General features: G+C 30.6%; 1 protein-coding gene across 1 annotated transcript; it reads left to right on the top strand.

Annotated features, from left to right (window-relative positions):
- The first annotated feature begins 173 nt into the window (after nucleotides 1-173).
- LOC134706571 (NADH-ubiquinone oxidoreductase 75 kDa subunit, mitochondrial-like) lies at nucleotides 174-26,624 on the top strand. Its single transcript, XM_063565614.1, has 20 exons — nucleotides 174-223; nucleotides 1,814-1,880; nucleotides 3,710-3,798; nucleotides 6,463-6,570; nucleotides 7,083-7,159; nucleotides 11,332-11,413; nucleotides 12,041-12,105; nucleotides 12,769-12,846; nucleotides 13,394-13,579; nucleotides 14,262-14,361; nucleotides 14,667-14,816; nucleotides 15,316-15,461; nucleotides 16,549-16,677; nucleotides 17,877-17,943; nucleotides 18,319-18,381; nucleotides 19,559-19,720; nucleotides 20,565-20,718; nucleotides 21,241-21,416; nucleotides 23,014-23,148; nucleotides 25,200-26,624. Exons 2-20 carry the CDS (start codon nucleotides 1,820-1,822, stop codon nucleotides 25,347-25,349), a joined length of 2,178 nt encoding a protein of 725 aa, XP_063421684.1. The 5' UTR covers nucleotides 174-223; nucleotides 1,814-1,819; the 3' UTR covers nucleotides 25,350-26,624.
- Nucleotides 26,625-27,981: the final 1,357 nt, after the last annotated feature.

Below are 27,981 nucleotides of genomic sequence, written 5' to 3'. Positions count from 1 at the left end.
ATTTTCATGCACTTCAAAAAAATAAAATTAATTAAAGTAATTAGCAACAATTTAAAATATAAAATGACATTGTAAAGGGTAAAAAATTAATTTTTCGTTGAGATTAAGATAGTTTTAATTTTTTTTATTACTCAAAACCATGTTTATTAAAATTTGTACTGAATATCATTGAAAGATTACCCAGAATCCCAAGCGATTTGAATTTCTTGTAAACTTGTCCAAGGTGAATTCTGCTTGTTTTAATTTCCAAAACAAAGCTAAAATGTATCAAATCGAGTGCAAAACAATATATTTTATTTGCTTGATTGTATTCTTTTTAGGCAGGTGCTACCTGTGAAAGAGGACGATATCAATATTTGTAGCTATTTAAAATAACATTACATATTTTTATTCTAAAATTTATATAAACATAAAATAATTTTGAATCGTTAAACTAAATGTAAACATTTGTTTCAATGATCAGAGGAGATGGATTCAGGAGGATGTCACAAGTAACACTTGTCCTCTGAGGTTGGAAATTTTTTAGAAGCAAGGCATCATACCACAGCTTCCAGTCAACAATTACCAATTGTGACAACCGGTCTCACTAATTAGAGACAAGAATTATTTTAGCGACAACAAGCGACAGGAAACTATTTAGCGACAAGAAAACATATTTTTTTTATTAAAATTAATTATTGCAATAAATATTGAAAGAATATGCAAAAGAAAATAATTTTAGCGACAAGAAAGTTAAAATTGATAGAAAAAAAATGAAACATTTTTTCATCTATTATGTATAACAGCCAGTATTAAGTTTAATTATTGTATTATGAGATTACTTTTCCTTGTGTTTTAGAACATATTATTTATCTTATAATTTGTTTTTTAAAACTCTTTTCGTGCAATATATATTAAGCTCGCAAAATGAATTATTTTTGCATCATTGTCCTGAAAATATTGACACATATTTGGAATACAAAGAACTGAAATCAAACAAGGAAAAGAAATGTTTTCTTCTTTTTATTTGTTTATTGTTTCATTTAACGATATTTAATATGTTTATGCATATTGATTGAAGATGAAAGGAAATTAATGACAATCTTAAGTTTTCAACAGGTGTTCACTATTTACAATGATTGTATATTCTGGCGCTTCACAGTCTCTTTCTTCCTCACCAATGTTTCATTTCTTCGTCTATCTATATAATAAAACATTTTAATTAGACATATCTGCTCGTATATTTAAAAAAAACCATTACATACAAATTTCTTTATATCTAATAAAAAACAAATTTCTTTATATCTAATAAAAAAAACATGTTTTCTTGTCGCCAAATAGTCTTCTTGTCGCTTGTTGTCGCTAAAATAATTCTTGTTGACGCTTGTTGTCGCTTCTTGATGCAAATCCATTAATTCAGAAAAAAAACTAAATAAATAATTGTTATAGATACAAATTTTATTAAAAAAAAGCGTTTCTTCTATTTATAATATACATGGTAAAATGCATGTTCTAAATACCTTGTTTTGTGTACACTGAACACACATGTTCTACATTGACTATCGACTGCATGTAGATTAACCATAATTTAAACTACATGTAAACATTGAGTTTTATCAATGGGAGCGTAATTGTGTTTAGTTTACGTGTGAATAACACAAACACAACATTGAGTTTAGGTCAATGAGAACACAGCCTTAGACTATACATTACACAGTAAAAAGTGCAGCTACATTTTTAAGTCAACAGTACATGCTTCAAACATTTTTTGGTTTTCTAAATGTCCTCTTCATTGATAATAAATTAATTTTTTTTAATTTTTTTTTTTTTGCAGGTAAACATGTTGAAGCTCTGGCCCCTTAGTAGGGTCTTGGTGACAAGAACATCTGGAGCCATTTTTGGTACGTATTTTATGTTTTGAAAGAATCAGAAGATATAGGCTTGAATTGATATCATATTTATGTGTAAGCCTAGTGCACACTTTATTATTTTACTATAGCTAGGACTATATTAATTTCATACTGTCTACACAGTGTATACATGTCTTGTTTAAAAAGTTAAATGGATATGTATACCATTCTCAGAAAAAATATTTGTCTAAGTAACATATCCCAAAAAGAGAAAAAAGTAATGGAAAGAGTGATTTAAAAACTTCTGTATTAAAGAATATGAGCCTTAAAGCTTTTTTTATTTTCTGGGTACACATCAATAAGAAAGCAATAAAAATCACAAAAATATACAACTGTTCAATATTTTTTCCAGTTTTAGCTCACCTGGCCCGAAGGTCCAAGTGAGCTTTTCTCACCACTTGGCGTCCGTCGTCGTCATTGTTAACTTTTTGCATTTTGAACTTCTTCTAGAGAACCACTGAATGGAATGAAACAAAACATTGCATGAATGTTCCTTATGAGGTGCTGACCAAGTGTTGTTACTTTGTAGCCGATTCCATCATCCAAGATGGCCGCCAGCGGGGGACTTAGTTTAAAATAGGACCCTATGGAAAATGCATACAAATTACTTCTTTTAGAGAACAACTGAATGGAAGGAAACCAAACATGGCATGAATGTTCCTTATGAGGTGCTGACCAAGTGTTGTTACTTTGTAGCCGATCCATCATCCAAGATGGCCCCCAGCGGGGGACTTAGTTTAACATAGGACCCTATGGGAAATGCATACAAAAGACTTCTTTTAGAGAACCACTGAATGGAATGAAACCAAACATGACAAGAATGTTCCTTATGAGGTGCTGACCAAGTGTTGTTACTTTGTAGCCGATCCATCATCCAAGATGGCCGCCAGCAGGGGACTTAGTTTAACATAGGATCCTATGGGAAATGCATACAAAAGACTTCTTTTAGAGAACCACTGAATGGAATGAAACCAAACATGGTATGAATGTTCCTTATTAGGTGCTGACCAAGTTTTGTTACTTTGTAGCCAATCCATCATCCAAGATGGCCGCCAGCAGGGGACTTAGTTTAACATAGGACCCTATGGGAAATGCATACAAATGACTTCTTTTAGAGAACAACTGAATGGAATGAAACCAAACATGGCACGAATGTTCCTTATGAGGTGCTGACGAAGTGTTGTTACTTTGTAGCCGATCCATTATCCAAGATGGCCGCCAGTGGGGGACTTAGTTTAACATAGGACCCTATGGGAAATGCATACAAAAGACTTCTTTTAGAGAACCACTGAATGGAATGAAACCAAACATGGCATGAATGTTTTTTATGAGGTGTTGACCAAGTGTTGTTACTTTGTAGCCGATCCATCATCCAAGATGGCCACCAGCGGGAGACTTAGTTTAACATTGGACCCTTCGGGAAATGCATACAAATGACTTCTTTCAGAGAACAACTGAATGGAATGAAACCAAACATGGCACGAATGTTCCTTATGAGGTGCTGACTAAGTGTTGTTACTTTGTAGCTGACCCATCATCCAAGGTGGCCACTAGTGGGGGGGGGGACTTAGTTTAACATAGGACCCTATGGGAAATGCATACAAAAGTCTTCTTCTAGAGAACCACTGAATTGAATGAAATCAAACATAGCCTGAATGTTCCTTTCCTTTTGAGGTTTTGTTGTTACTTTTAGCCAAATTTTATATTTTTTTATATTATTTAAAAAAAAACAAGTAGAATCAGGTGAGCGATACAGGCTCTTGAGAGCCTCTAGTTAATCGTTGATTTGTTTTTGACACTTTAATTATTTCTAATTTTAGCACGTACTAACACAACAGCTCAAGATAAAGTAGAAGTGTTTGTTGATGATAAACAAGTATTTGTGGCTCCAGGAACTACAGTATTGCAGGTTTGTGTATTATTACAATATGACCATTTATGTGTATTTCTAATTATACGACGCAAATTTTGAAAAAATTTTCGTCGTATATTGCTATCACGTTGGCGTCGTCATCGTCATCGTCGTCGTCGTCCGAATACTTTTAGTTTTCGCACTCTAACTTAAGTAAAAGTGAATATAAATCTATAAAATTTTAACACAAGGTTTATGACCACAAAAGAAAGGTTGGTATTGATTTTGGGAGTTTTGGTCCCAACATTTTAGGAATTAGGGGCCAAAAATGGCCCAAATAAGCATTTTCTTGGTTTTCGCACTATAACTTTAGTTTAAGTTAATAGAAATCTATGAAATTTTGACACAAGGTTTATGACCACAAAAGAAAGGTTGGGATTGATTTTGGGAGTTATGGTTTCAACAGTGTAGGAATTAGGGGCCACAAAAAAGCCCAAATACGCATTATTCTTGGTTTTCAGACAATAACTTTAGTTTAAGTAAATAGAAAATAATGAAATTTAAACACAATGTTTATGACCACAAAAGGAAGGTTGGTATTGATTTTGGGAGTTTAGGTCCCAACAGTTTAGGAATTAGGGGCCAAAAAGGGACCCAAATAAGCATTTTTCTTGGTTTTCGCACCATAACTTTAGTATAAGTAAATAAAAAGTTTTTGAAATTTAAACACAAGGTTTATGACCATAAAAGGAAGGTTGGTAATGATTTTGGGAGTTTTGGTCCCAACAGTTTAGGAATAAGGGGCCCAAAGGGTCCAAAATTAAACTTTGTTTGATTTCATCAAAATTGAATAATTGGGGTTCTTTGATATGCCGAATCTAACTGTGTATGTAGATTTTTAACTTTTGTCCCTTTTTCAAATTGGTCTACATTAAGGTCCAAAGGGTCCAAAATTAAACTTCGTTTGATTTTGACAAAAAATTAATCGTTTGGGTTCTTTGATATACTGAATCTAACAATGTACTTAGATTCTTGATTATCGGCCCAGTTTTCAAGTTGGTCCAAATCGGGGTCCAAAATTAAACTTTGTTTGATTTCATCAAAAATTGAATAAATGGGGTTCTTTGATATGCCAAATCTAACTGTGTATGTAGATTCCTCATTTTTGGTCTTGTTTTCAAATTGGTCTACATTAAAGTCCAGAGGGTCCAAAATTAAACTTAGTTTGATTTTAACAAAAATTGAAATCTTGGGGTTCTTTGATATGCTGAATCCAAACATGTACTTAGATTTTTGATTATGGGCCCAGTTTTCAAGTTGGTCCAAATCAGGATCTAAAATTATTATATTAAGTATTGTGCAATAGCAAGTCTTTTCAATTGCACAGTATTGCGCAATGGCAAGAAATATCTTATTGCAAAATATTGTGCAACAGCAATTTTGTTTTTAATTCGAGTTATCTTTCTTTGTCCAGAATAGTAAGCAAGAAATATCTAATTGTAATTTATTTTTTTATTTGGAGTTATCTTTCTTTGTCCAGAATCAACTTAAATCTTTGTTATATATACAATATACAATGTATATTCACTTTTTACTACCAACTGATAAATTAAAATAATCTTTACCATTCAGTGATAACAAGCAGTTTTTTTTACATCTTAATATTTTATGATGTATTTAAATGAGTAGTTATTGTTGCAAACTCCATTAGAAATTTTAATTGAGATTAGTTTTGGAATAAGGGAAAGGGGGATGTGATTAAAAAAATTGGGTTCAATTTTCTCATTTGAAATTTCATAAATAAAAAGAAAATTTCTTCAAACATTTTTTTGAGAGGATTAATATTCAACAGCATATATAGTGAATTGCTCTAAGAGAATACAAAAATTTTAAGTTCATTAGAACACATTCATTCTGTGTCAGAAACCTATGCTGTGTCAACTATTTAATCACAATCCAAATTTAGAGCTGAATCCAGCTTGAATGTTGTGTCCATACTTGCCCCAACTGTTCAGGGTTCAACCTCTGCGGTCGTATAAAGCTACGCTCTGCGGAGCATCTGTTTTTTTGTTTGTATCCAAATACAAAATATTTAGGGTACATTACAACATGGTTGATTGCAATTAAATGTAGGTAGTGGCATTCTCTTCTGATTGTGGCCTGTTATTTATTTGTCACAGGAAGATATCTTTTTAGTATCACACTGAATGGTGTGTGATATTAGTAGGCGATCTATACCAAAAATGACTCAAATTAATGGTCCCTTCTGTGTTTATAAATAATGAATTTGCATATATATACCTTTGAGGAAGGGGAGTAGATATAGGAAGATGTGGTGTGAGTGCCAATGAGACAACTCTCCATCCAAATAACAATTTAAAAAAAGTAAACCATTATAGGTCAATGTACGGCCTTCAACACTGAGCCTTGGCTCACACCAAACAACAAGCTATAAAGGGCCCCAAAATTACTAGTGTAAAACCATTCAAAAGGGAAAACCAACTGTCTAATCTATATAAAAAAACGAGGCATTTAATTTGTTAGTTTTATTTTAAACTAAGCATGTAAAAAAACATCTGACTTGATGTCATCTTCTTCTATACTGACATTCTATATAGTAAAAGATATTTTAACTTTAAATTCTTGCTTTTGAAAATATCTGTATGTATAGTTGATACACATTTTATTTCCTCATGAATTCTCTGTACTTTTGTTATGCAGGCTTGTGCAGAAGCAGGAGTGGAGATTCCTAGATTTTGCTATCATGACAGATTGTCAATTGCCGGTAACTGTAGAATGTGTCTGGTCGAGGTAGAAAAGTCGGCTAAGGTAAGATCTTTCTGTATGTTTTGTTTTATTGGTTTTCTCTGCAAAATAAAATCTGTCATCGACACCACTTTTTTTAGTGCTTAATAATTTGAATTTATTGGTAGGATCCCTAAATCTCTAAAGTGTTCTGCCCTTAGCGAGGCGAACTTGTATCAAACAGTATGCTGACATTGGTTCAGAATTATAAGATGACACATAATTTTATACAAATGGAATAAGAGATGTGATATATTTAATACATCAGCATAAAATTGAGAATGGAAATTAGGAATGTGTCAACGAGACAACAATCGGACCATCAGCAGAAGGTCACTTTTAATTACTGTTGATTACTGTTAATCCGGTAAAAAGAATGCAGGAAATACTTATGTATTTCTTATTATAGAAGTTTGCATTTATTTTCTTTCATTACATAAAAGTAACTCAATGTTTGTATTAAAAAAGAGTGGGTCAGAAATCTCTATTGATGATTTATTGTTGTGCAATATACATATATATTTTTCATTCCTCAGCCTGTTGCCTCATGTGCTATGCCTGTGATGAAAGGGATGAGAGTTAAAACAGATTCTCCTGCTACAAGAAAGGCCAGGTAATTAAATATTTCTTGTAAATGGCTTGTTTAAACCATTACTCACAGACAGTGCTTTACATCATAAAGTTTTTGGGTTGTTGTCTCTTTGACACATTCCCTGTTTCCATTCTCAATATTATTATTGTTTTATTTGTTAAAAATATATACAAATTGAATGTGGATTGCTATATATTGCATCAATGCTTGTCAGTTGGAGTTCTTGAAAAGAAGTTAGAAAATAAAAGAATCAAACCTGAATTAGAAATAAATGTCTTCCAGATGCGGATTCAGATGAGACTGAGAGGGCATTCACCCTGAATAATGATAAAAGTAAAGTTTATAATAATCCTTATGATGTAAAATTGAGAATGGAAATGGGAATGTGTCATAGAGACAACAAAGCAACCAAAGAGCAGACAACAGATGAAGGTCACCAATGGGTCTTCATTGCAGCTAGAAACTCCTGCATCCTGAGGCAAGCTTAAGCTTGTCCCTAAACAAAAATGTATACTAGTTCAGTGACTATGGACGTCATAATATACTCCAAAATATTCACAAGAAACTAAAATTAAAAATCATACAAGACTAAAAAAGGACATAGAGTCCGAACTCAGGACAGGTGCTAAAAAATGTGTATGATTTTTATTCAATTTGCATTTGAAAACAACACTTTATCTGAGTCCCTGTGTTCAGCAATCATCTTGTTTATTTTAAGTATTTGAGCTGCTGCTAAAATTAGACAGTTGCAGAAAAGTGATTTATGATCATAAGCTATACATAAGTTTAATATAAGTCAGTGTTCTCCCCAGGCCCTTAAAGGACCACGGGCCCGCGATGTATAATTTTCTACCGCGGTGGTATCGTTCTTGCCGCGATGTATAATTTTTCTCCGTGGTGCTAAAGTTTTGGGTAAATAAATCGTATTGAAATCGGTAAAGTTTCAGATCACTTCAACTTTACATCAAAATTGACCAGTTCTAACCAGTTTAATCCAGTATTGACAAGTAGATTGTTTACACCACGTGATCGATTTACCTGTTGAGGTTAACCTTGATGATTGGATTTAATCGATGTACATGATTCTTTTGCATTTTAATTAATTAAGAGATCATAATTTTAATAACAGACTTGTGAGGAACAAGCAGACATTTGTTAATGAACCCTATAACGCCAGTCTCAAGTCAAAATAATTTGCCTTTGAGGAATTAATTGTGGAGTTACTTCCCCTGATTTTGCTAATTACAAATAAATGCTCCTCACAAATAATTTCGCATTGGGTGCAATCAACAGTTTTTTTCTATGACGTCACATTTTGAGGGACCATGCATAAGTGACCCTTAGTGGTGGACTGATTAATAAAGATACTTGTATAAAACTAGATATCACTGGAATCAGAATGTTCTCTAGTTTATAATGAAATAAAAATAATGTGTGCTTTTTATATATTAAAAACACTCCATCCAATGAACATGGAGGCAAAAAGGTCTAATTTTGACAGAAAAAAACTGGAAACCAGGTCATGTGCACAGCCATGAAGACATGATCCATGCACATTTTTCATAATCAAAACTGTATGAAATTTGTAGGTTTTTACCTGGCCTTTCAAAAAAATCTTGTTTCAGGGTACGGTTTCCTGCTCCGAAAAGAGCTACAGTGGCTGCAAATAAGTTTTCAATTTTCACTGCCAAAAAAACAGGATGTTTACAAAGTTGTCTCCCCTCAAAACATGTAAAGTTAATATAATTTTTAAAATTATTTCAATCATTCAACCTGTTTTAATTGAAAGCTAATTAACTAATTTTTACAATCAAACACAAAAAACATGATACTTTTGCACCAATTGAGTTAATTAACAGGGGTTTCCCTCCATAGTTATTTTTAGTTGGGGAATAACCCCTAGTTTTTTATACGAAACTGTTTATAGCACCCTTAAGGCAAAACTTTATATTCAATATATTAAAATTTCTTAGCTTTTCTGAATCTGTACACTTTACCGATTAAAATGATGTCTTACTTTAAGGATTGTGACCACGAATAGTGAAAATACAGCTCTTTTCTCATGTCGCGTAGAACTGGCATATTGGCCAGTGGCAAACAGTTTAACCAGCAAATTCCAAACATTTCCTGTATCTCGTTTTCATCAGTTTTACAAAGAAAATAATTCATAAAATAGGGTTTCTTTTGAATAAATAGAATAAAAACTATGAAATAAGCATGAATAAAGTTACTTGAAATATATTTTGTCCCTAGTATTATGTGAACTAAGTTATAGCTGAGTTGAGAAAAATATGGAAATAGTGTTTTTCTTAGGAATGGCACATGTACCTTTATGACTATGAAAAGTACCAAATATATAATATAATGAATTAAAATGTATTTCACACTGATCAGTAGTGAAGGTCAAAGTAGAAAAAATCTACACTTTACATGTGCAACCTTTGGTTCCAAATATATGAGAGATTAAATGAAATATCATGACGTCGCAAAAAGATGCAAAAAACTTCAATATTCGCGCAGAGTCTGATTTTCTTATTTCTGGTTGCTATGTACAAATCTGTAATATTTGCATTAAATATACCAAACTGATGCCTTTTAAATTAAAGTATACATGCCGTACAATATTTTTCAGAATTATTTTACTCCATTCGCATGCACATTTCTATGCTTAAACATCACTATAATATATATTTGTCCCTTTAAGGGTGCAATCAACAGTTTTTTTCTATGACGTCACATTTTGAGGGACCATGCATAAGTGACCCTTAGTGGTGGACTGATTAATAAAGATACTTGTATAAAACTAGATATCACTGGAATCAGAATGTTCTCTAGTTTATAATGAAATAAAAATAATGTGTGCTTTTTATATATTAAAAACACTCCATCCAATGAACATGGAGGCAAAAAGGTCTAATTTTGACAGAAAAAACTGGAAACCAGGTCATGTGCACAGCCATGAAGACATGATCCATGCACATTTTTCATAATCAAAACTGTATGAAATTTGTAGGTTTTTACCTGGCCTTTCAAAAAAATCTTGTTTCAGGGTACGGTTTCCTGCTCCGAAAAGAGCTACAGTGGCTGCAAATAAGTTTTCAATTTTCACTGCCAAAAAAACAGGATGTTTACAAAGTTGTCTCCCCTCAAAACATGTAAAGTTAATATAATTTTTAAAATTATTTCAATCATTCAACCTGTTTTAATTGAAAGCTAATTAACTAATTTTTACAATCAAACACAAAAAACATGATACTTTTGCACCAATTGAGTTAATTAACAGGGGTTTCCCTCCATAGTTATTTTTAGTTGGGGAATAACCCCTAGTTTTTTATACGAAACTGTTTATAGCACCCATTGCAAATAAAAAAAAAATACAAATTGAATGCAAAATTATATTAGAATGTTACATTAAGGATAAAAACATTCTTAGAACATACCAACAAAAATGTTTTGCAAATTATTTTTGAGAATCATACCAGTATTGATGCACAGACATATTATAATATATGGGTATTTTTTTGATAATACAAATTATCTGTGTGCAACAGGTCTTAAAAGCCTACTGCCATAACTCTAATACATTCCCATGCAATACTATAGCCAGGGCTGAGCCTTGTAAATAAATAACTCTTATAAATTACTCTTCATGTCTGTAACAAAGTATTAACCATATAAATAAATTTGTTGCTGTTTAAAAGAATCAGGTCTAAAACTATGGAAAATAGTTTTTAATTTACTGAAGGTTCCGCATCAAAATCTTGTTCAAAGTTCATTGTTATGGTGAAATCTAACATGGGGAATGTGTAGTGTAACTACAAGTATCGGGACAAAATGGCTTGATCAAAATATAAGAAGTGACTTTTAGCTTAAAGACTAACTGTGCTTTCTTTTATTTATTCTTCAAAGACAAAGATATTAAAGTATACAAACTGTTTATTGATTTACTTTTCTACCAATAATTTTCTGACCCAAAGTCCTACAACACAGTACCACAGTAAACAAAACAAAGGCAAACAGGTAATGACAAAAAGTAACAAGAAAAAAATAAGCGACGCAACGCGACACAAAATACTGTAAAATTGATTTCGTCACGCGTTACCCTGGTGCTATCTAAAAATCCTGGGGAGAACACTGATATAAGGACTGTTCTAGTTTATCATTCATAGTATACATATATTGTGTTGTTGCAGGGAGGGTGTAATGGAGTTTTTACTAATGAATCATCCACTGGATTGTCCCATCTGTGATCAGGGTGGAGAATGTGATCTACAGGTAAGCATACTTATGACAATTATAGACTTAAAGAAGTGTAATTTATCTTAAATATAAAAATATTTGTTATTTTCTATTATCATTAAAGGGAAAGAAAGGTTATGTTGTATTAGTTCATGGCACAAAATTTCTACATCTACTTAATGAAACAAAAAGATCAAGAACAGTACTTTTTTTGCTGTTTTTCATCTCTAAGTAACCGTTAGAAGTGTAAATCCGGAAAAAACATTGAGACAATAGGAGTAATGATATGGTTTTATATTATGAGTTTTAGTTTAAAAACAAATTATGATGAAAAATTCCTACGTTTAAAAATAGCAAAAAAATCCCCTTTGCTGATAACACAGTGGTGTAAGGTCTTGTTGTGTACTTAGTGACAAAGTAATCATAAGATTTTCTTATTTGTAGAGTAAACATTTTGTATGGAAGTTTGCATCTTATAAAGTTTGATTTAGTATGAACAGATGAAATATCCTGAAATACCCAGGCAAATACTCACTAATCATATAAGCAAACTATTCATAAGCAACTTTATTTGATAGATTAAGGAACTGTTGAAAATTCATTTTGATCTAAACATACTCTTATGAACATAAGTTAATCTTACTGTAACTTATGTTTTGACAGGATCAGTCAATGGCATTTGGAAGTGACAGAAGTAGATTTACAGACATTGAATTCAGTGGCAAAAGGTATAGACCGTTCAGTATGGGGAAAATATCATCTCTATCAGATTCTAATTTGTCATTTACTTTGGACATTTTCTTATCTAACAGAAAGTAATTCATGTCAAATAGTTTAGCCTTCTAGATTAGAATAATGTAAAAAACAGAAAATTGTCCTTAAATTAATTGCCCAACAACCCTAGGTTCCTTATAATGCAGTTTCAAGTTCAGTCCATGCAAAATGTGGACTGTTGCTTATATGATGTGCAGCAATGATGTTACAAAATTATAAATATGTTGGAAATGATTTCCATGTAAAACACAGCTTTCGATGTAACAATTTGTAATTAATTTGTATATGTTTTTAATACCCACTAAGGGACATTATGTTTTTCTGTGTGTGTTAATTCATCTGTCTGTCCCGCTTCAGGTTAAAGTTTTTGGTCAAGGTAGTTTTTGATGAAGTTGTAATTCAAAAAACTTAGTACACATGTGCATTATGATATGATCTTCCTAATTGTAATGCCAAATGCCTATAACATTCTATTCTTTAGACAATATGCTTTATGTTCATGCAATGGTCATATAGTATTATTCATTTCTCTCTTATTCTGGAATTCAGTAATGTAGTATGTTATGATGATATTTTATAAAGCTCACTTTCATTAATGTATTGATGTTATTTTTCAGGGCAGTGGAAGACAAGAATGTTGGTCCATTAGTTAAAACAATAATGACAAGATGTATACACTGTACTAGATGTATAAGGTAATGATGACTTAGAAATGATCAAGTTGATCTGTTTCCATTCTCAATTCTGTACGATATGTTTTCTTTTTATTAATACAGATTTAGTGTGTAATATTTGCCAGTATTTATATTGCCTGATTTTCAATACTTCACTACTACTGTCATTAACAACTATCCTCTCATTGAAAATAGGAAGTCTTCAGATGAGACCCAGTTTAGGGGCAAATCAAAAAACTGTTTCCTCATCCATTTATATATTTTATCAGTAGATGGAATGATATATATGAATAGCAGGATGTACAAATATAATCTGTGTTGAAAGAAAGTTATTAAGCATGTCTACATAGTGACTACTTGCAATCACAGTCAAAATCAAAACATGTTAGAAATGATTACTTAGTGATCTTTATAACATTGTAATACTTGTACTGATTAAGGTGAACACACAGTTCTTGATATCATTCCATATACCTTATTGTAAAATTCAATTAAATGACTGAAATTATGTATCACAAAATATGCAAATACATAGATATAACTCGTTTAAATATATTTATATTTACAGATTTGCTAGTGAAGTTGCTGGTGTAGAAGATTTAGGAACTACTGGGAGAGGTGGAGACATGCAAGTTGGTACTTATGTAGAGAAAATGATAAAGTCAGAACTATCAGGAAATGTAATTGATCTGTGTCCAGTTGGAGCTTTGACATCAAAGCCATATGCTTTTACAGCAAGACCTTGGGAGACTAGGTAATTTAAACATCTTATTTTAGAGTTGAACTATTTGTCCATTTTTGATTTTTGGCTTTCGTTTTGGAAGATGAGGAAACTCCACCAAACTTAGATTGAACACCACTAAACCAACCAAAAAAAAATATATATCAGAAAAAGAAATGAGGGTAAGGGCACATAATTGTACATAATTGTACCTATGACAAGGAGAAAAACTTGTTCTTGGACATTAGTGAGACTGATATTCTATAACAGACTTGAGTCTCAATAAATTAGGCCAGGTCCCTAAAGTGATCAGTTTGTTTGTCCATTGACTGTCCCTTCGTAACATATTGTGTCAGCTCTATTCCTAGAGAACCGTTAATGATTTCATACTTTATACTTGACATAAGCATTAACCTATGGTTGGCTTTAAAAAATCAGCTTTAGTTCCACTTGCAGCATCCATTGGGTTCTTTATGGTGGAATCTAATAATAAATCCAGAACAGACAAAATAGCATTGTGACAATACCAATGATTGTGCAAAGACATGAGCATTCATAAATTAATATCCAATTGTGATCGTAACTTCATAATTGTGTGAGTTCAAACTTACAGTTTATAAATGAAATAAGTCAGTTCTAGACTTATTTTATATAAAAGAGTGATAATCTTTGGGAAAGATAAAACTGTCTACAATTCTAAGTTTGTTATTAACAGGAAAACAGAAAGTATAGATGTTATGGATGCTATAGGTAGTAACATTGTAGTCAGTACAAGAACAAATGAAGTCATGAGAATTCTACCAAGAATGAACGAGGTATATATACTGTTGGTATCATTGTAATGTGGATTTCATGTTCTCTATTTTTTAGTGGAATAAAAAAATTGGTCATCTACAAGTTGTTATTTTCTTGTCTTTAAATTTGATGGTTTGAAGATGTTATATTATTTCAGAATTAAAGAATTACACAATGTAAACAAATGATGTTTACTCATATTGTCTATAAGTTAAAATCTCCCCCATATGATTTTATGAGAATTTTAAAGAAAAGTATAAAGAGCAGTTTTGTGAAATTATAGACAACACATAAATCTATATAAAAGTGTTTTTTTTTATTTTAGGATATCAACGAAGAATGGATTTCAGATAAAACCAGATTTGCTTATGATGGTTTAAAGAGACAAAGACTGACAACACCATTTGTCAGAGATAGTACTGGGGTCCTTAAACAAGCAGACTGGGAATCAGCTTTTGTAGCAGCTGCTGAAAAGGTTATATTTAACAATCATGGGTCTTCTTTTTACCTTTTATAGTGAGCTTTTTAGGAAAATGTTTACATTAGAAAAAAATCAATTTCTTATTTATTTTGTTTCCTTCCTTTTGAAAAATATGTTGTTGTGAAAGAAAATGTAAAACTAAACATGAAATTAATAAAAAAAAACTAAAAAAAAACACATTTATACATGTAAGACCCAATAACCAATAAGAACATCACACAGCTTTGAGAAGATTCAATGACCAAATGGTGTTTTGGCTAGACATTTACATGTACCTTTCCAGTACATTAAACATCATATGGTTTCCCCAAAAATGCTAGTTGTCCCCCTGTCACAGCAGACTGGCATCAGGTTATACTACTGTAATAAAACACCATCTATAAATCTGTCGCATTGATACCATTTTCATATTGCGTGAAAAAAATGTATTTCGATTTTATCCAGTTCAATCATACACATTGATCTTAAACAAATAATTTTGTATTATTTTCAGTTAGGAACAACAAAAGGTGATGAGATTGCAGCAGTCGTTGGTGGGTTTGTAGATGCTGAATCTTTAGTCTGCCTCAAAGATTTTCTCAACAAGCTAGGAAGTGAAGGACTATGCACAGAGGAGATTTTCCCAATGGATGGGGCAGGGTAAGTATTCTCTAATTGTTGTGCTATTATAACATTTCCTGACCTGTGTGAGAAAAATATTTCTCAATCACAAGTGAAAAATCTGTTCTTGGCAAATGATTGACTGAAATTTAATTGTGACGTTAAATTTTTTTGTTTTCTTCTGAATTTTCTTTTTTTGACTTCATGAAAAAAGGCAACCATGCCTGATGACATAACATCAAAAGTACACAACTTTCCTCAAATCTTTGAAAAGGAAGATTAAAAATCATGAGAGAAACAGATTCCACCACTGTAACTTGTGTATTACGATAATACTCCACTCTCAACAGTTAAATTTTAATCAATAAAATCATTAAAATTTAACTGTCTGTAGTGGAGAAATATCGTAATACACTTGTTGCAGTTGTTGAATCTATATTGCAGTCATTTATGTATTAGAGTTAGAGATACCAACAAGTTAAGTATTGATGGTCTACATACATATATTCAAAAGTTCAACCATATAAATTGACACAATAGATACAGGATTGTCAAGGACATATTTTAATTTAAATCCCTTGAAACAAATATTTTTTGGATTAGGGATTTTGGTCAAATTAAGTTATGCTAAAACTCATAACATGGCAAAATTGGACCTAAACTGCCTATTTTATTATGTGGTGCCTGAAAATATAATGTTTATATTACAAGTATTTCTATATGATTTTTATCATGTTTTTGGTATTTAGATTATAATCTGAGGGACAATTTTATCACTTCTATAACCTACTCTTTGGCACCATGATTTCTTAAATGAGTTTGATATTGGTATTCTGAATTTTACAAACTTTCAAATTAAAAAAATCTTTTGAACTAGTTGACCATTACAATGAGTTTGATTTAGTTTGATAGGATTTGATATCTGTCTCCATGAAAAGGTTGATAAATTATTACTGGATAGATCTAAGAATATTTGTTATTTTAATATTAAAACAAACCAAGAAAAACCTTCAACTTGTGCAATTTTGAAATTAACAGATATGAAAAATATTAATAGTAAAGTGCCTTTTTGCATAATTAATTCTAACTGTGTTAATGTCTGAAATATATATTCTTTTTATTTTAGAACTGATTTAAGATCTAATTACTTGCTGAATACAACAATATCTGGTGTGGAAGAAGCTGATTTGATTTTGCTGGTTGGTACTAATCCCAGATTTGAAGCTCCATTGTTTAATGCTAGAATGAGAAAAAGGTAAGTTTGTATTCAATGAGCATATTAAGGGCTGTTTCAAAATTAAAATATGGATGTTAGGAGAGGAAGGCACTTTTTATTTGACCCAACCATGCATACATTTTAAATTGGACATTTTGTTTAAATGTTCCAGCAATCTTTCTTAAATAACCACCACCAATCAAATTTTAATAAAAGTGCCTTCCTTCCCCCTTACAATTGATTTTGGAAAAGCACTAAATAGATATTACATTTTGATATATACTACATTGAAGACCCATTTGTGGCCTTCCGCTGTTGTCTGCTCTATGCTCGAGTTGTTGTCACTTTGACACATTCCCCATTTCCTTTCTCAATTTTATTTTATACTTTAAGATATGAAATTTTCAGAAAAAAATTAAACATTTATTTTTTATTACAAATTTTATTTATTACCTTAAGAAGTTGTTACTTTATCATATGGTACAAAAATCTTTCCAAAAAATCAATTTGTTTTGGCCCCCGGTGACTTTTAAAATGTAGATGTCATTGAAAAAGCTCCAAATTATCTCCCTTTGGTGCAAAAATGGCATTTTTTGGCATTAAAATTGAAATATCATTTTGAACTCATCCGTGATCTTTATTTTTTATTGTTGTTTTCGAATAAGCTGTACATATACTAAATAATTGAAAATTTAAGAAATTTCTGTAATTTAGTTCTTTTGATATTACCTTTATTTCTCCTATTTGTTCCACAGAAAAAAAGGACTTTAACAAAAAATGTATCCTTCTTTCAAAGGCAGATTGTGAGCATAAATGGTGACCCCTTTTTTATTTCATTTTTCTATTAAGTATAAGATAAAGTTCTTTTATAGAAAAATATAGCGAAATCCTTTATTGAATAAAAAAAATTATTTGGACCCGCCAGCCCCCTTAATGAAACTTTTATACATAATGGTGGACAGATCAAAAAGAAAGAAAAACTTTAATATTTCCTTTGTATTGTATATCTACCTTAAACATTAATATGGTATACAATTAACAGGCTATGAAATAAAGAAAAAAAGTTAAAGGGTATTATTCAGTCTTTCATGTATTTCATGATTATATATTGTTTTTTGCACAGAATGAATTTATATAAAATACAATATTCATTTCTTTGAAATATTGTTAGGCATTTACAAACTTTTTAGGCCCAAGTACATATTTATATAGTTTAATGTTGAATGTATTTTTTACAGCTGGATTCATAATGACTTAGAAGTGGCCATGGTTGGACCCCAAGTTGACCTTACTTTTGACCATGCGGTTTGTGTTGTTTATAAGGATACACTGGATCTTAACTTTCAAGATCAGATTTAAAAAAATGAATTAAGGAAGTCTTCAACTCTGAATATTTAATAGGAACACATTCAATTGGCAAACTTAAATCTATATTATTGAGGAAGTAAACATTTGATTTCACTATTCCTTAGACATTTCTGTCAGTCTGTCAAAGGGTGTATATGATGTTTCATTAACAATCTGATATATATTTGTGTAGAAATTCCAGAAATGAAATTGCCTGTCAAAACAACCTTTTTATTTAATGATTTTGATGTCATTGATATTTCCTCTACTTAAATATAAAGCATATGATCTTTCTTCATCCAAAACCAAGAAGTGACTTTTATATAATTTCAGAATCTTGGTGACAGTACTCAAGTATTACAGGAAATAGCTAATGGTACACATCCATTCTGTAAGGTAAAGTGATGATCTAGTGTGAAAGAACATAAACATACACACTTATTATAAGTAATAAAATATGGGTGTAAAACAGTCACATTTCTGTTTTATAATAACATTATTATTTTCACATAAACAAGTTTAAAACAGTCTGTTTTGAAAGTATTTATATTTAACATGAGTTGCAGTGCTTTTTCCATATAGTAGACCAGAGAATGCACAAAGTAGCATATTAATCTATTGCAATAAAAATTTGTAGATTTAGCTAACTAAGTCCTTACATTTGTATAAAAAAACATTCGTTAATAGTGGAACATTGTTTTAACAATGAATTAGCTTCAATTAAAATTTGCTTGCTAGTCCCTCTCTGTCATCACTAATAGATAACTCTGGCTCATTTCCCAATTCTTTATATTGGTATGTAAAATTTATTAACTTTTCAGATTTATAAAATTATATTCGTACATCAATTGTTTTGATACATCAATAACAAAAACTGAAATATATTGCATTGATTCATTTTGTAATTATTCAAAATTATATCAGAAACCTAAACATAATTATAAAAAAAATGAACCCGTTAAGGGGAGACAATTCTCGTATAACTTTTTCGAATTGGCACATAATACCAAGGAATGTCACTCATCATACAAATGGCACATCCATATAATTAATTAACTGCGCAATCGTGCTCCACCTTCAATGATGATTCTGAATTATAAATATAACCAAAAGTTGTCTATAGATAGTGAAGACTAATGAAAGCTAACCCACTGTAAAAAAAAATTTTGCACTTTCTTAAAATTTCCTCAGAAAAATTCTCGAGCCACTTGACTTTCATAGCTCAAAATTAACGTTTTTACAGAATATTTGAATAAAGTAGTTACAGATTATTCGCTTCTCAAAGTGTAAGACGCAATAAAAATTTTATGCTTGCACAATATTACCGAAATACGGATTTAATTAAGTCCTAAACATTATGACATTTCTTCGTATATTTTTTATCGAAAACCGGTTTAAACAAATCACAAGTACGTGTTAAGATCAGACTAAATACCTATTTTACGATATGGTCAGGTAAAATTGCTACACAAAGACGTTTTGATTGTTTATCAAGACAATTATAATTTTTAATTCATCATTTTCTGTTTATATGCTTTAAACTAAAGTTCATTATTTAGAACATTATTTTTAGAAACTTAACAGTGCTAAGAACCCAATGGTAGTTGTTGGTAGCTCTATACTTCAGAGAGAGGACGGCAGTGCCATCCACAGTGCTACTGTAGAAGTTGCACAGAATGCACGTAAGCAGAGTGGATGTGGTGAGGGGTGGAAAGTCTTAAATGTATTACATAGGGTAAGGATTATTAAATGGTCAATATTTACAAAATATAATTTCACAAAATTTGATTTGTTAATTCACATTTGATATAAGACCATTGTGTTTACCCCTGCCATGAAACTAAATTCTGATAAAAACTGGATTTTTTTATTTCTCTTCCGTAGCAGAGGGAGCATTATGTTTTACCAATCAGTCTGTGCGTTCCAAAGTTTAGTTTGCCTCAACCAAATATAATGAAACTTGGACATACTTGTTATTACCACAAAATTCAGATCAAGCTCAAATTTGGGTAGTGTCACTTTTACCGTTCCTCAGTTATGTCCATTTAAAACTTTATATAATATCCTAGTGGGGCACATCTGTGTCATATGGACACATTCTCCATTTATTTCCTTTGATGATAAAAACATGTACTTGCATACTTTTGTATTTTGTATTTTTTTTTTTTTTTTTTTTATATTGACATTTCTCCGCACAAACTACTCATGCCTCATGTTTGTCTTTTCAAAGTGAAGATACACTTACTGGGTGCACTTGAGTCAATTTCAACATAGTATTCATTGAATAATAATACATTGCTACTATTTTGTTGAGTGTATTTTCTGTGGTATATTATTTTATTTTATTATTTTTATAACACTTTTATTGTGTGTGTATTGCATATGTTATTGTTTATAATAATTTTGTCTGTATCATATGCCCTCCTGGGGCCCTAATTTGGTAAATAAAATATTCTATTCTATTCTATTCTATTCATACAAATTCTGTCAATTAAAGTAGAAGAATATACCTATTAACATTTTAACTTTCTCTGCTAATTTGATTTGATCTGGTTACTATAACATTTGTATAATTGTAGGTTGCCAGTCAGGTAGCAGCATTAGATATAGGATACAAGGCAGGTGTAGATTGTATTAAACAGAATCCTCCTAAAGTCTTGTACTTGCTAGGTGCTGATAATGGAACCATAACCAGAGAGGATATTCCTAAAGACTGCTTTGTTATATACCAAGGTTAGAATTATTGCTTTTAATTCAACCTCAGTATAATTGTTTTACAGGATTTGCCTCAAACTTCTTGCCAAACGATGTTCAATTGTTTATCCATCTTTATTTCTTATAACTTGAAGGAATTAAAGACATGGCACTTATGTATCCTTTGAAAATGCAAAACTTTCTTGCCTGATAAACTCGATCTATGGTTCTAATAAGGACTGCATTTAAAAGCCATACTAAAATTACCTTCTTAACCAAATCAACTTAATTGCTAGATCAATGAAGCCAGTACTTTATTATTCTTGTTCAAAGTAATTTCAGTTTCAATTTTTGTGTATATTAGTTATTTAATGTGTCTTTGGAAATTGAAAGTTAAGGTTTCATGATTTTTTTTATATCTTAAAATTGGCATCATAAACCATTTGGGATCGTCCTGTAAAAAATATTGTGAGAAAGTCGGCCTATATCTAATATTTTTGTATATCTTTCAACACTTAAAAATACTGAATAAATTTTACAATCAGAAAGTCTATATTCTAGGTCACCATGGAGACAAGGGAGCAGCTATGGCTGATGTTATACTCCCAGGGGCAGCATATACAGAAAAAGAGGGAACATATGTTAATACTGAGGGCAGAGCACAAGAAGCTAGACTTGCTGTTTCTCCTCCTGGCCTAGCAAGGTCAGACTGGAAAATCATTAGAGCTTTATCAGAGGTAAATATCAATATGAAATATATTTATCATTAATTTAAGGATTATAAATTTGTATCCTCTACACAAAATACTGCTTTGTTTAAACTTGAAAATTCCAGGCTTGTTATTAAGTATGTCAGCTGTGCATTTTGCCTATTAAAGAGACATCAGTAGTAGTTTGAAGATGAAAGGCCAAAACCAATTGCAAAGTTCAAGAGCATAAGATACCAAATACCAAAATTCTAAAAATTCTGCTCAAGCTAGTTTTCGTCATTTATGCTTTAGGTACAAAGCCTTTATGTTTTGATATTAGACATTTTTAGGAATAGCAAATTAATATGAAATTGAAAAATCAATGTATTTTATGCTGACACAAAACTATTGGAATTTGTATACCCCCTCCCCTGTCCTTAACCCTTTCCTCCATTGAATTTTTTTTTTTGCATACTTGATTTGCATAGGATTTTTTTAATAAAATGCTGAACATATGCTTTAAAGTATTAAGGCATTGCGAAAAACAACTATTTCATCAAATAAATTTAAGTCGGACATTCCTGTGATATTCCTTTTCATATTGGATACAAATTTTATTAGGTCAACAGCAGACACTTTGTAGTCAAAGTGTTTCAACTGAGGTACTACACAGGCGTCAAAAGGCATCATTATGGAGTAAGGGGGGTGGCGTCAAAAGGCGTCATTATGGAGGAAAGGGTTAATGGGATGCCTGTGCAATTAATTTTGTTCACATTCATCCTTAGAACTTCAATTTGATATCAAGCTTCACTTGAGCATGCTTTACCCTGTGATGTTGTTTTTTTTTGCATAGATGGCTAATGAATTCACAATTAAGGAAACTCCTACCTATTGATACACATAATTGCCATATATGAAATATATTTTGTTGCATTTCTCAGGAACTGCATTCAGAGCTTACAGAAATTTGATTACACCTTTATGTTATGATGTACGGTATTATGGGTTTTCAAATCCATCAATAACATGGATCTAATCAGCAAAACGTGAACTGAATAAATTTCCAGATCATTTAGTGTTGTTATCAATCTAGTGGTATTTAAATTTATTTCCTTTGACAACTCTGCATACCATGGGTATCCACTTAGGGGATCTCTACCTACACGAAACTTTATATGCGTTGGTTCATCAGTCCTTTACCAATTACATTTGTACAATATATATATATATATTCTTATAAAAAAATGCAGATTATGAAATTTTTACTGTAATTTTTCTCAGAAACTAACAATCACAACTTCTTCAAATTTGGTATTATGGTTCATGCTATACCTTGTGATGCATTTTATCATCCTTTGCTCATCAACTTCCTATTGTGGAAAACTAAAAGCAGGAGTACAATTATTGTGCAATGGCTTGCAATACATCTTATTAGAATTGAAGTCAAATCCCTTCACATAATGTTAAGCAGTTATTAATGTTTAGCAATCAATCTATGTAAATCAAAAGAAAATAAACAGAAGGAAAAAAATAGATAAGAATCTCTCAACTACTTTTATTGAAATTGAGGCCTATATGAAAAAATGCAAAACTAACTCTTATTCATGTACTTTATTAGGTGTTTTATAATGAATTTTATTTTTAGGTTATTGGAGTTACACTTCCTTATGATAAATTAGAAGAAATTAGAGGCAGACTAACAGAGGTGTCACCTAATTTAACACAATATGAGAAGGTGGAGGAGGCTAATTATTTCAACCAATCACAACAACTTGCAAATGTAAGTTAATAATGAAGCAATCGGTACTGAAAAGAAGTTAGCGTACAAGTTTCCATATAAATCATATTAATTTCTTCATTACATTTATTAAGAATTTTGTGATAGAGTTTAGAAACTCTCATTCACATATATTTCATCATAAATTAGTAAAAAAAATAGGTAAAAAGAGGATTTTTTATTGATTCCTTCTGAAACAATAAATGAATTGCCTTTATTTACCATAGAACTTATTACATTTTTGTCTAAAAAATCATTTTGAAGTTCAACTTTTTGTAGCATTTAAAGACTAGTGTTTTTATCATAATATGATGTTCTTTATTTATGCTAATATCTCAGGAATTTCTTTTTATGTTAAATATTCATATAAAAAAATTATAAATGCATGACAGTTTGAATTATAAAATTGCACAATTTAATTTAATTTAATTTAATTTAAGAGTTGTGACCCTTGATTGATCTTACAATGACACTCACAAAATGGAAAACCAGTTTACTATCATCTTGAATCTCTTTTTTTTGGAAAGATTAGAACTTGTTCTAAATCTTTACTTAGACACCATCCTCCCTAACAACAGGACAGGTTAGCTACTGTTACTAAATGTATTCACACTAAAATATAGTTCCCTATAGTTCTCATGTATGTGCACATAATACACAAATAAACTGAAAAAACTGGGTATATTATTGGAGCAGTTCATTCAAGAATGTATGTCATTAAGGTGTGTTGATGTGCAGGCTTTTTTTTAAAAACATTTTGATTAGGTAAGTGGGTATTGATTCAACTAGTATGATTGACAACTGTCATTATCACTAAACAATCAGAGACGAGGTGGACCTTTAATTACAATGCCCCACCTCCTAAACTGCCAATCAAATTGACCACATTATCTATCAACCTCAGTCTTACATAATTATACAGACCACTCCAATATGCATCTAATATTTAATACACAAGTATTTGACCTCATAATTGATTACACAAATGTGTGTATTATTTGTTTGATATTTATAAGGATGATAGATTTATGTATTGCCAATTACTTTTGATCTACATTACATAAAGTAATTCTGTAAATTATATCTGAAAGATAAATGATTAATGGATTAACAAGATCTCAAAAAAATGAAATATTAATATATAAAAGGTATTCAAGTATGGCCTATAATTTACTTGATAAATTTCAAATAATTATCTGTAATTAATCAACAATTTAGATTAGATCACCTTTTTTTTTTATCAGGAATTGGCTTGAAACAGTTTTAAAATTTATATACTTTTGATTATAACAAACCATTGTTTATTAGTTTATTTCCCAATCATTATGTCTATTTTAGTCATTTGAATTTTTATTAGAAGAAAATATATATTTTTGCAATCAAGAAAGAATCCACATTTCAATAAAATTAGTTTTTTAATTAGTTTACGTTGAAAAATAAAATTGAAAATGCCCTGTGTTGAAAAATACATTTAAATTTGATCAAAAGGCACTCTAAAACTTTTAATTTTCAATGCCATATAGCCTCTGTTTCAACTTACAAAATGCCCCAAAACAACATTTTTAGATTATTTTTGTTGACACTTTAAAGCTTTTAGCTGCTAGTCTAAATTTATGTCTTACAAGGATATTTGGTAACATTTACTTGAAGAATTTTTGCATTTTTTTGTTTTTTTGAAACATGTTCAGAACCGGCAACATAATTTCGATTAGACATAAACTGCAGTGTAAATAAAATTGTGCAAATTTAGAGACCTATATTATTTAATTTGAGCTCATTTTATCCTCATACTGGAAAAACATTATTTCCTTCTAAAGACCTGCTGTAAATACAATTTTCGGCAATAGTGTTTTATAAATGTTCATTTTCCCCCACCATACCTTAATATGAAATAATTCAAACTACTGTTCTAATCTTTCCATGAGTGATATCCATCACTTTGTTTAACACTGCAGATACAAATAATATCTCTTCACTTTTTCAACCCATGGAAAATATATTTCAAGCATGCACAAACAAGTGGGATTAATGTGAAAATTATTTTTATATTTCAGAGTTTAAAGGCATCTCTAGATTCCAAACCTATAACAGTGAACCAAGTTCAATTAAAAGATTTTTATATGACAGACTCAATAAGTCGTGCCTCACAAACAATGGCCAAATGTGTACAGGCCGCAACAGAGGCAGAAACAGCTAAATACTGAAATCTCACTACAATACAAAAACAATTACTACATTTTGAAGAATAAAACTTTGTTTATGTCTGTTTTAATTCAGTGCTATTAAACAACAGAGTGTGAACATCATTTGTCTCCCCTTGCTGTTACTTAACTCAATCTTTAATGTTAACGATATTCAGCTTATCTGTGGATGATATTTTCTTAATTTTACTGTCTGTCTATCATTTACAATATGTGTGTACTCTAAGGATGATGTTTTCTAAATCTTCTAAATTCTCTCATATTGATTCAAAAAATATTTGTATTTGAATAATTTGATGAAATTTCAAACAAGTAGTTTGCTTTTCTACCAAATTTGTGAACCTAGAAAGAAAATGTTTATAGTGAGCAAGTTTGATTCTAAATCAAAATATTTCCTAAGTAAAGGCATTTGTACTATAGGGTGTTCATAATTTCTGTCATTTATGTTGCGGTATTTAACTTAAACTTCTATTTATAAAATTAACTCTGACATCAATCTCAATGAAATATGGACACTCATATAGTGACAGGATATTCAAACTATAAATTAAAATATGATATGCTGTATGCACTAAAAAGCAAAACTAGGTGTAGATTTAATCTTCTACCTTTTGTAAAGGTATTTTAACAGAGTATATTTAGTCTACTCATTATTGGAATTCATAAATACTAGCTACAAAGCTTCTGTGTGATCAACTAGTGCTGTGGAGAAAAACTTTTGTTATTTTTTAAAAACTTGTCAGAAAAACAAAAAAAATCAATTTAGTTTTGTTTATATTTTAGTAAGTTATGAAAATAACTTGAAGATAGAACTGATCTTCATGCATGAGTTTTAGTCCAACAATGTTAAATTAAATGTTTCGTAGGTCTATATAACAATGTTTGTTGGCTTGGAAGTTGCTTATTATTTTTAAAATAAAATTTAAAGGTGGAAGGAATATTTGCCTTTAAAATGATGTTAAACACATTAACTTTCATAGTTTATTTCAATTTTAAAATATTTTGGAATTATGGTATAAACTGTATAAAAAAATGTCAGATGAAAATATCACTAACCATCTGATTACACTATCTGTTTAGTGGCATTTGGGAAAACTTTCTGACCTCAAAACTTAAAACAGTAGAGCTAAACAACTAAATCATTATTTTTCAGTCATCAAGATCTAATAGTATTTTGGGCCAAGAAAAAAAAGCATATTGTTAATGAAATACTGTGTATTAATATTTATTTACATACAGTTTGCACAGTTTTGTTAATAAAACATGAAATAATGAGAATTACTCGTATATTTCCTTTGAAAAATTTGTCTTTGATACTTTTCAGTCATTTACCAGTGAAGTCAAAGAGGACTAAGATTTGCCCTTTGTAGTCCCCATTTGTCTTCTTCTACTGTTTTCTTTAATTGGATATAAGAAGATGTGGTATGAGTTCCAATGACACAACACTCCATCCAAGTCACAATTTATAAAAGTAAACCATTATAGGTCAAAGTATGGCCTTCCACTTAGAGCCTTGGCTCACACCGAACAGCAATCTATTGAAGACCCAAAAATGACTTGTGTAAAACCTTCCAAACAGGAAAACCAAGGTTCTAATCTATACAAAAAACAAGAAACGAGAAACACTTATGAACAACATTAACAAATGCATGAATCAATTGATTAGATAGTTGGTATGTTATAAAATAATAATAAATTACAGATCAAGTTTGAAGTTCCTTTCAGTTGACAAATTTTTTGAGGGACTTTATGGGAAAATATTGAATTATCTGCCTCGAGAATTCCTTTAAACAAAGCTGAAATAGCAACGTATACTTTATTTCTTGCCTTCAACAAAAGACATGGAATGCCACACAAAGAAATGTCAATTTGTTGACAGCTCACACTAATTGTACAAATCTTTACATTTTAGAAAGTAGAAGACCAGAGTTCTTCATATCTTGTATACATATACTTTATGTTATGAGGTTCTTTCTGGCATATTTCAATTATTCTTGAGTTTAGCTAATGCTTGAAAAAATTATTAGTTATCACTTCTTTTTCTCTCTATCATGAGTGATAGAACAGTTATATTTAGTGTATAAAATCACTTCAAGGTCAACATGGACAGGGAAAACCTGAGTTTTACCTGTATAACCTTGTTTTATGGATTAGAGGTCAAGTCAGTATCTCAAAAACTACAAGTAAAAGGTTAATTTTATTAAGTACATCGAATGATTGAAAGATGTATAGCAGGTGTAATCAGATCTTGACCACATTTGGCTAGTAGTCCATGTTCAGCTTTCAATGTAAAGTCCATTTACAAAACACTGTAAGCAATAATAGGCCATCTAATTATATGGTGTTTGGAATTATTATAAGGTGTGCATGTCACTCTAGCAGGATTCATCTGACTTTGACCTAATTTTTATGACTCATTGGTTAATGTTAAGACTTTGTGGTTAGGTTTGCTTCTGTTAAACTTTAACAATAGGTCAATCTTAAATTTGGTAAAAATCTTTTTATGGCAATACTTCCTATAAGGACTTGTTGTTTGTTGATGTTTTTTAGTTTATTTTTTGCACATAAATTAGGACATCAGTTTTCTTGTTTGAATTGTTTTACATTTGTCATTTAAGGCCTTTTATAGCTGACT

This window comes from Mytilus trossulus, chromosome 2 (genome assembly GCF_036588685.1).
Source record: "Mytilus trossulus isolate FHL-02 chromosome 2, PNRI_Mtr1.1.1.hap1, whole genome shotgun sequence".
In the NCBI taxonomy this organism is placed as follows: domain Eukaryota; kingdom Metazoa; phylum Mollusca; class Bivalvia; order Mytilida; family Mytilidae; genus Mytilus; species Mytilus trossulus.
This window is presented reverse-complemented; position numbering and strand designations above follow the sequence as displayed.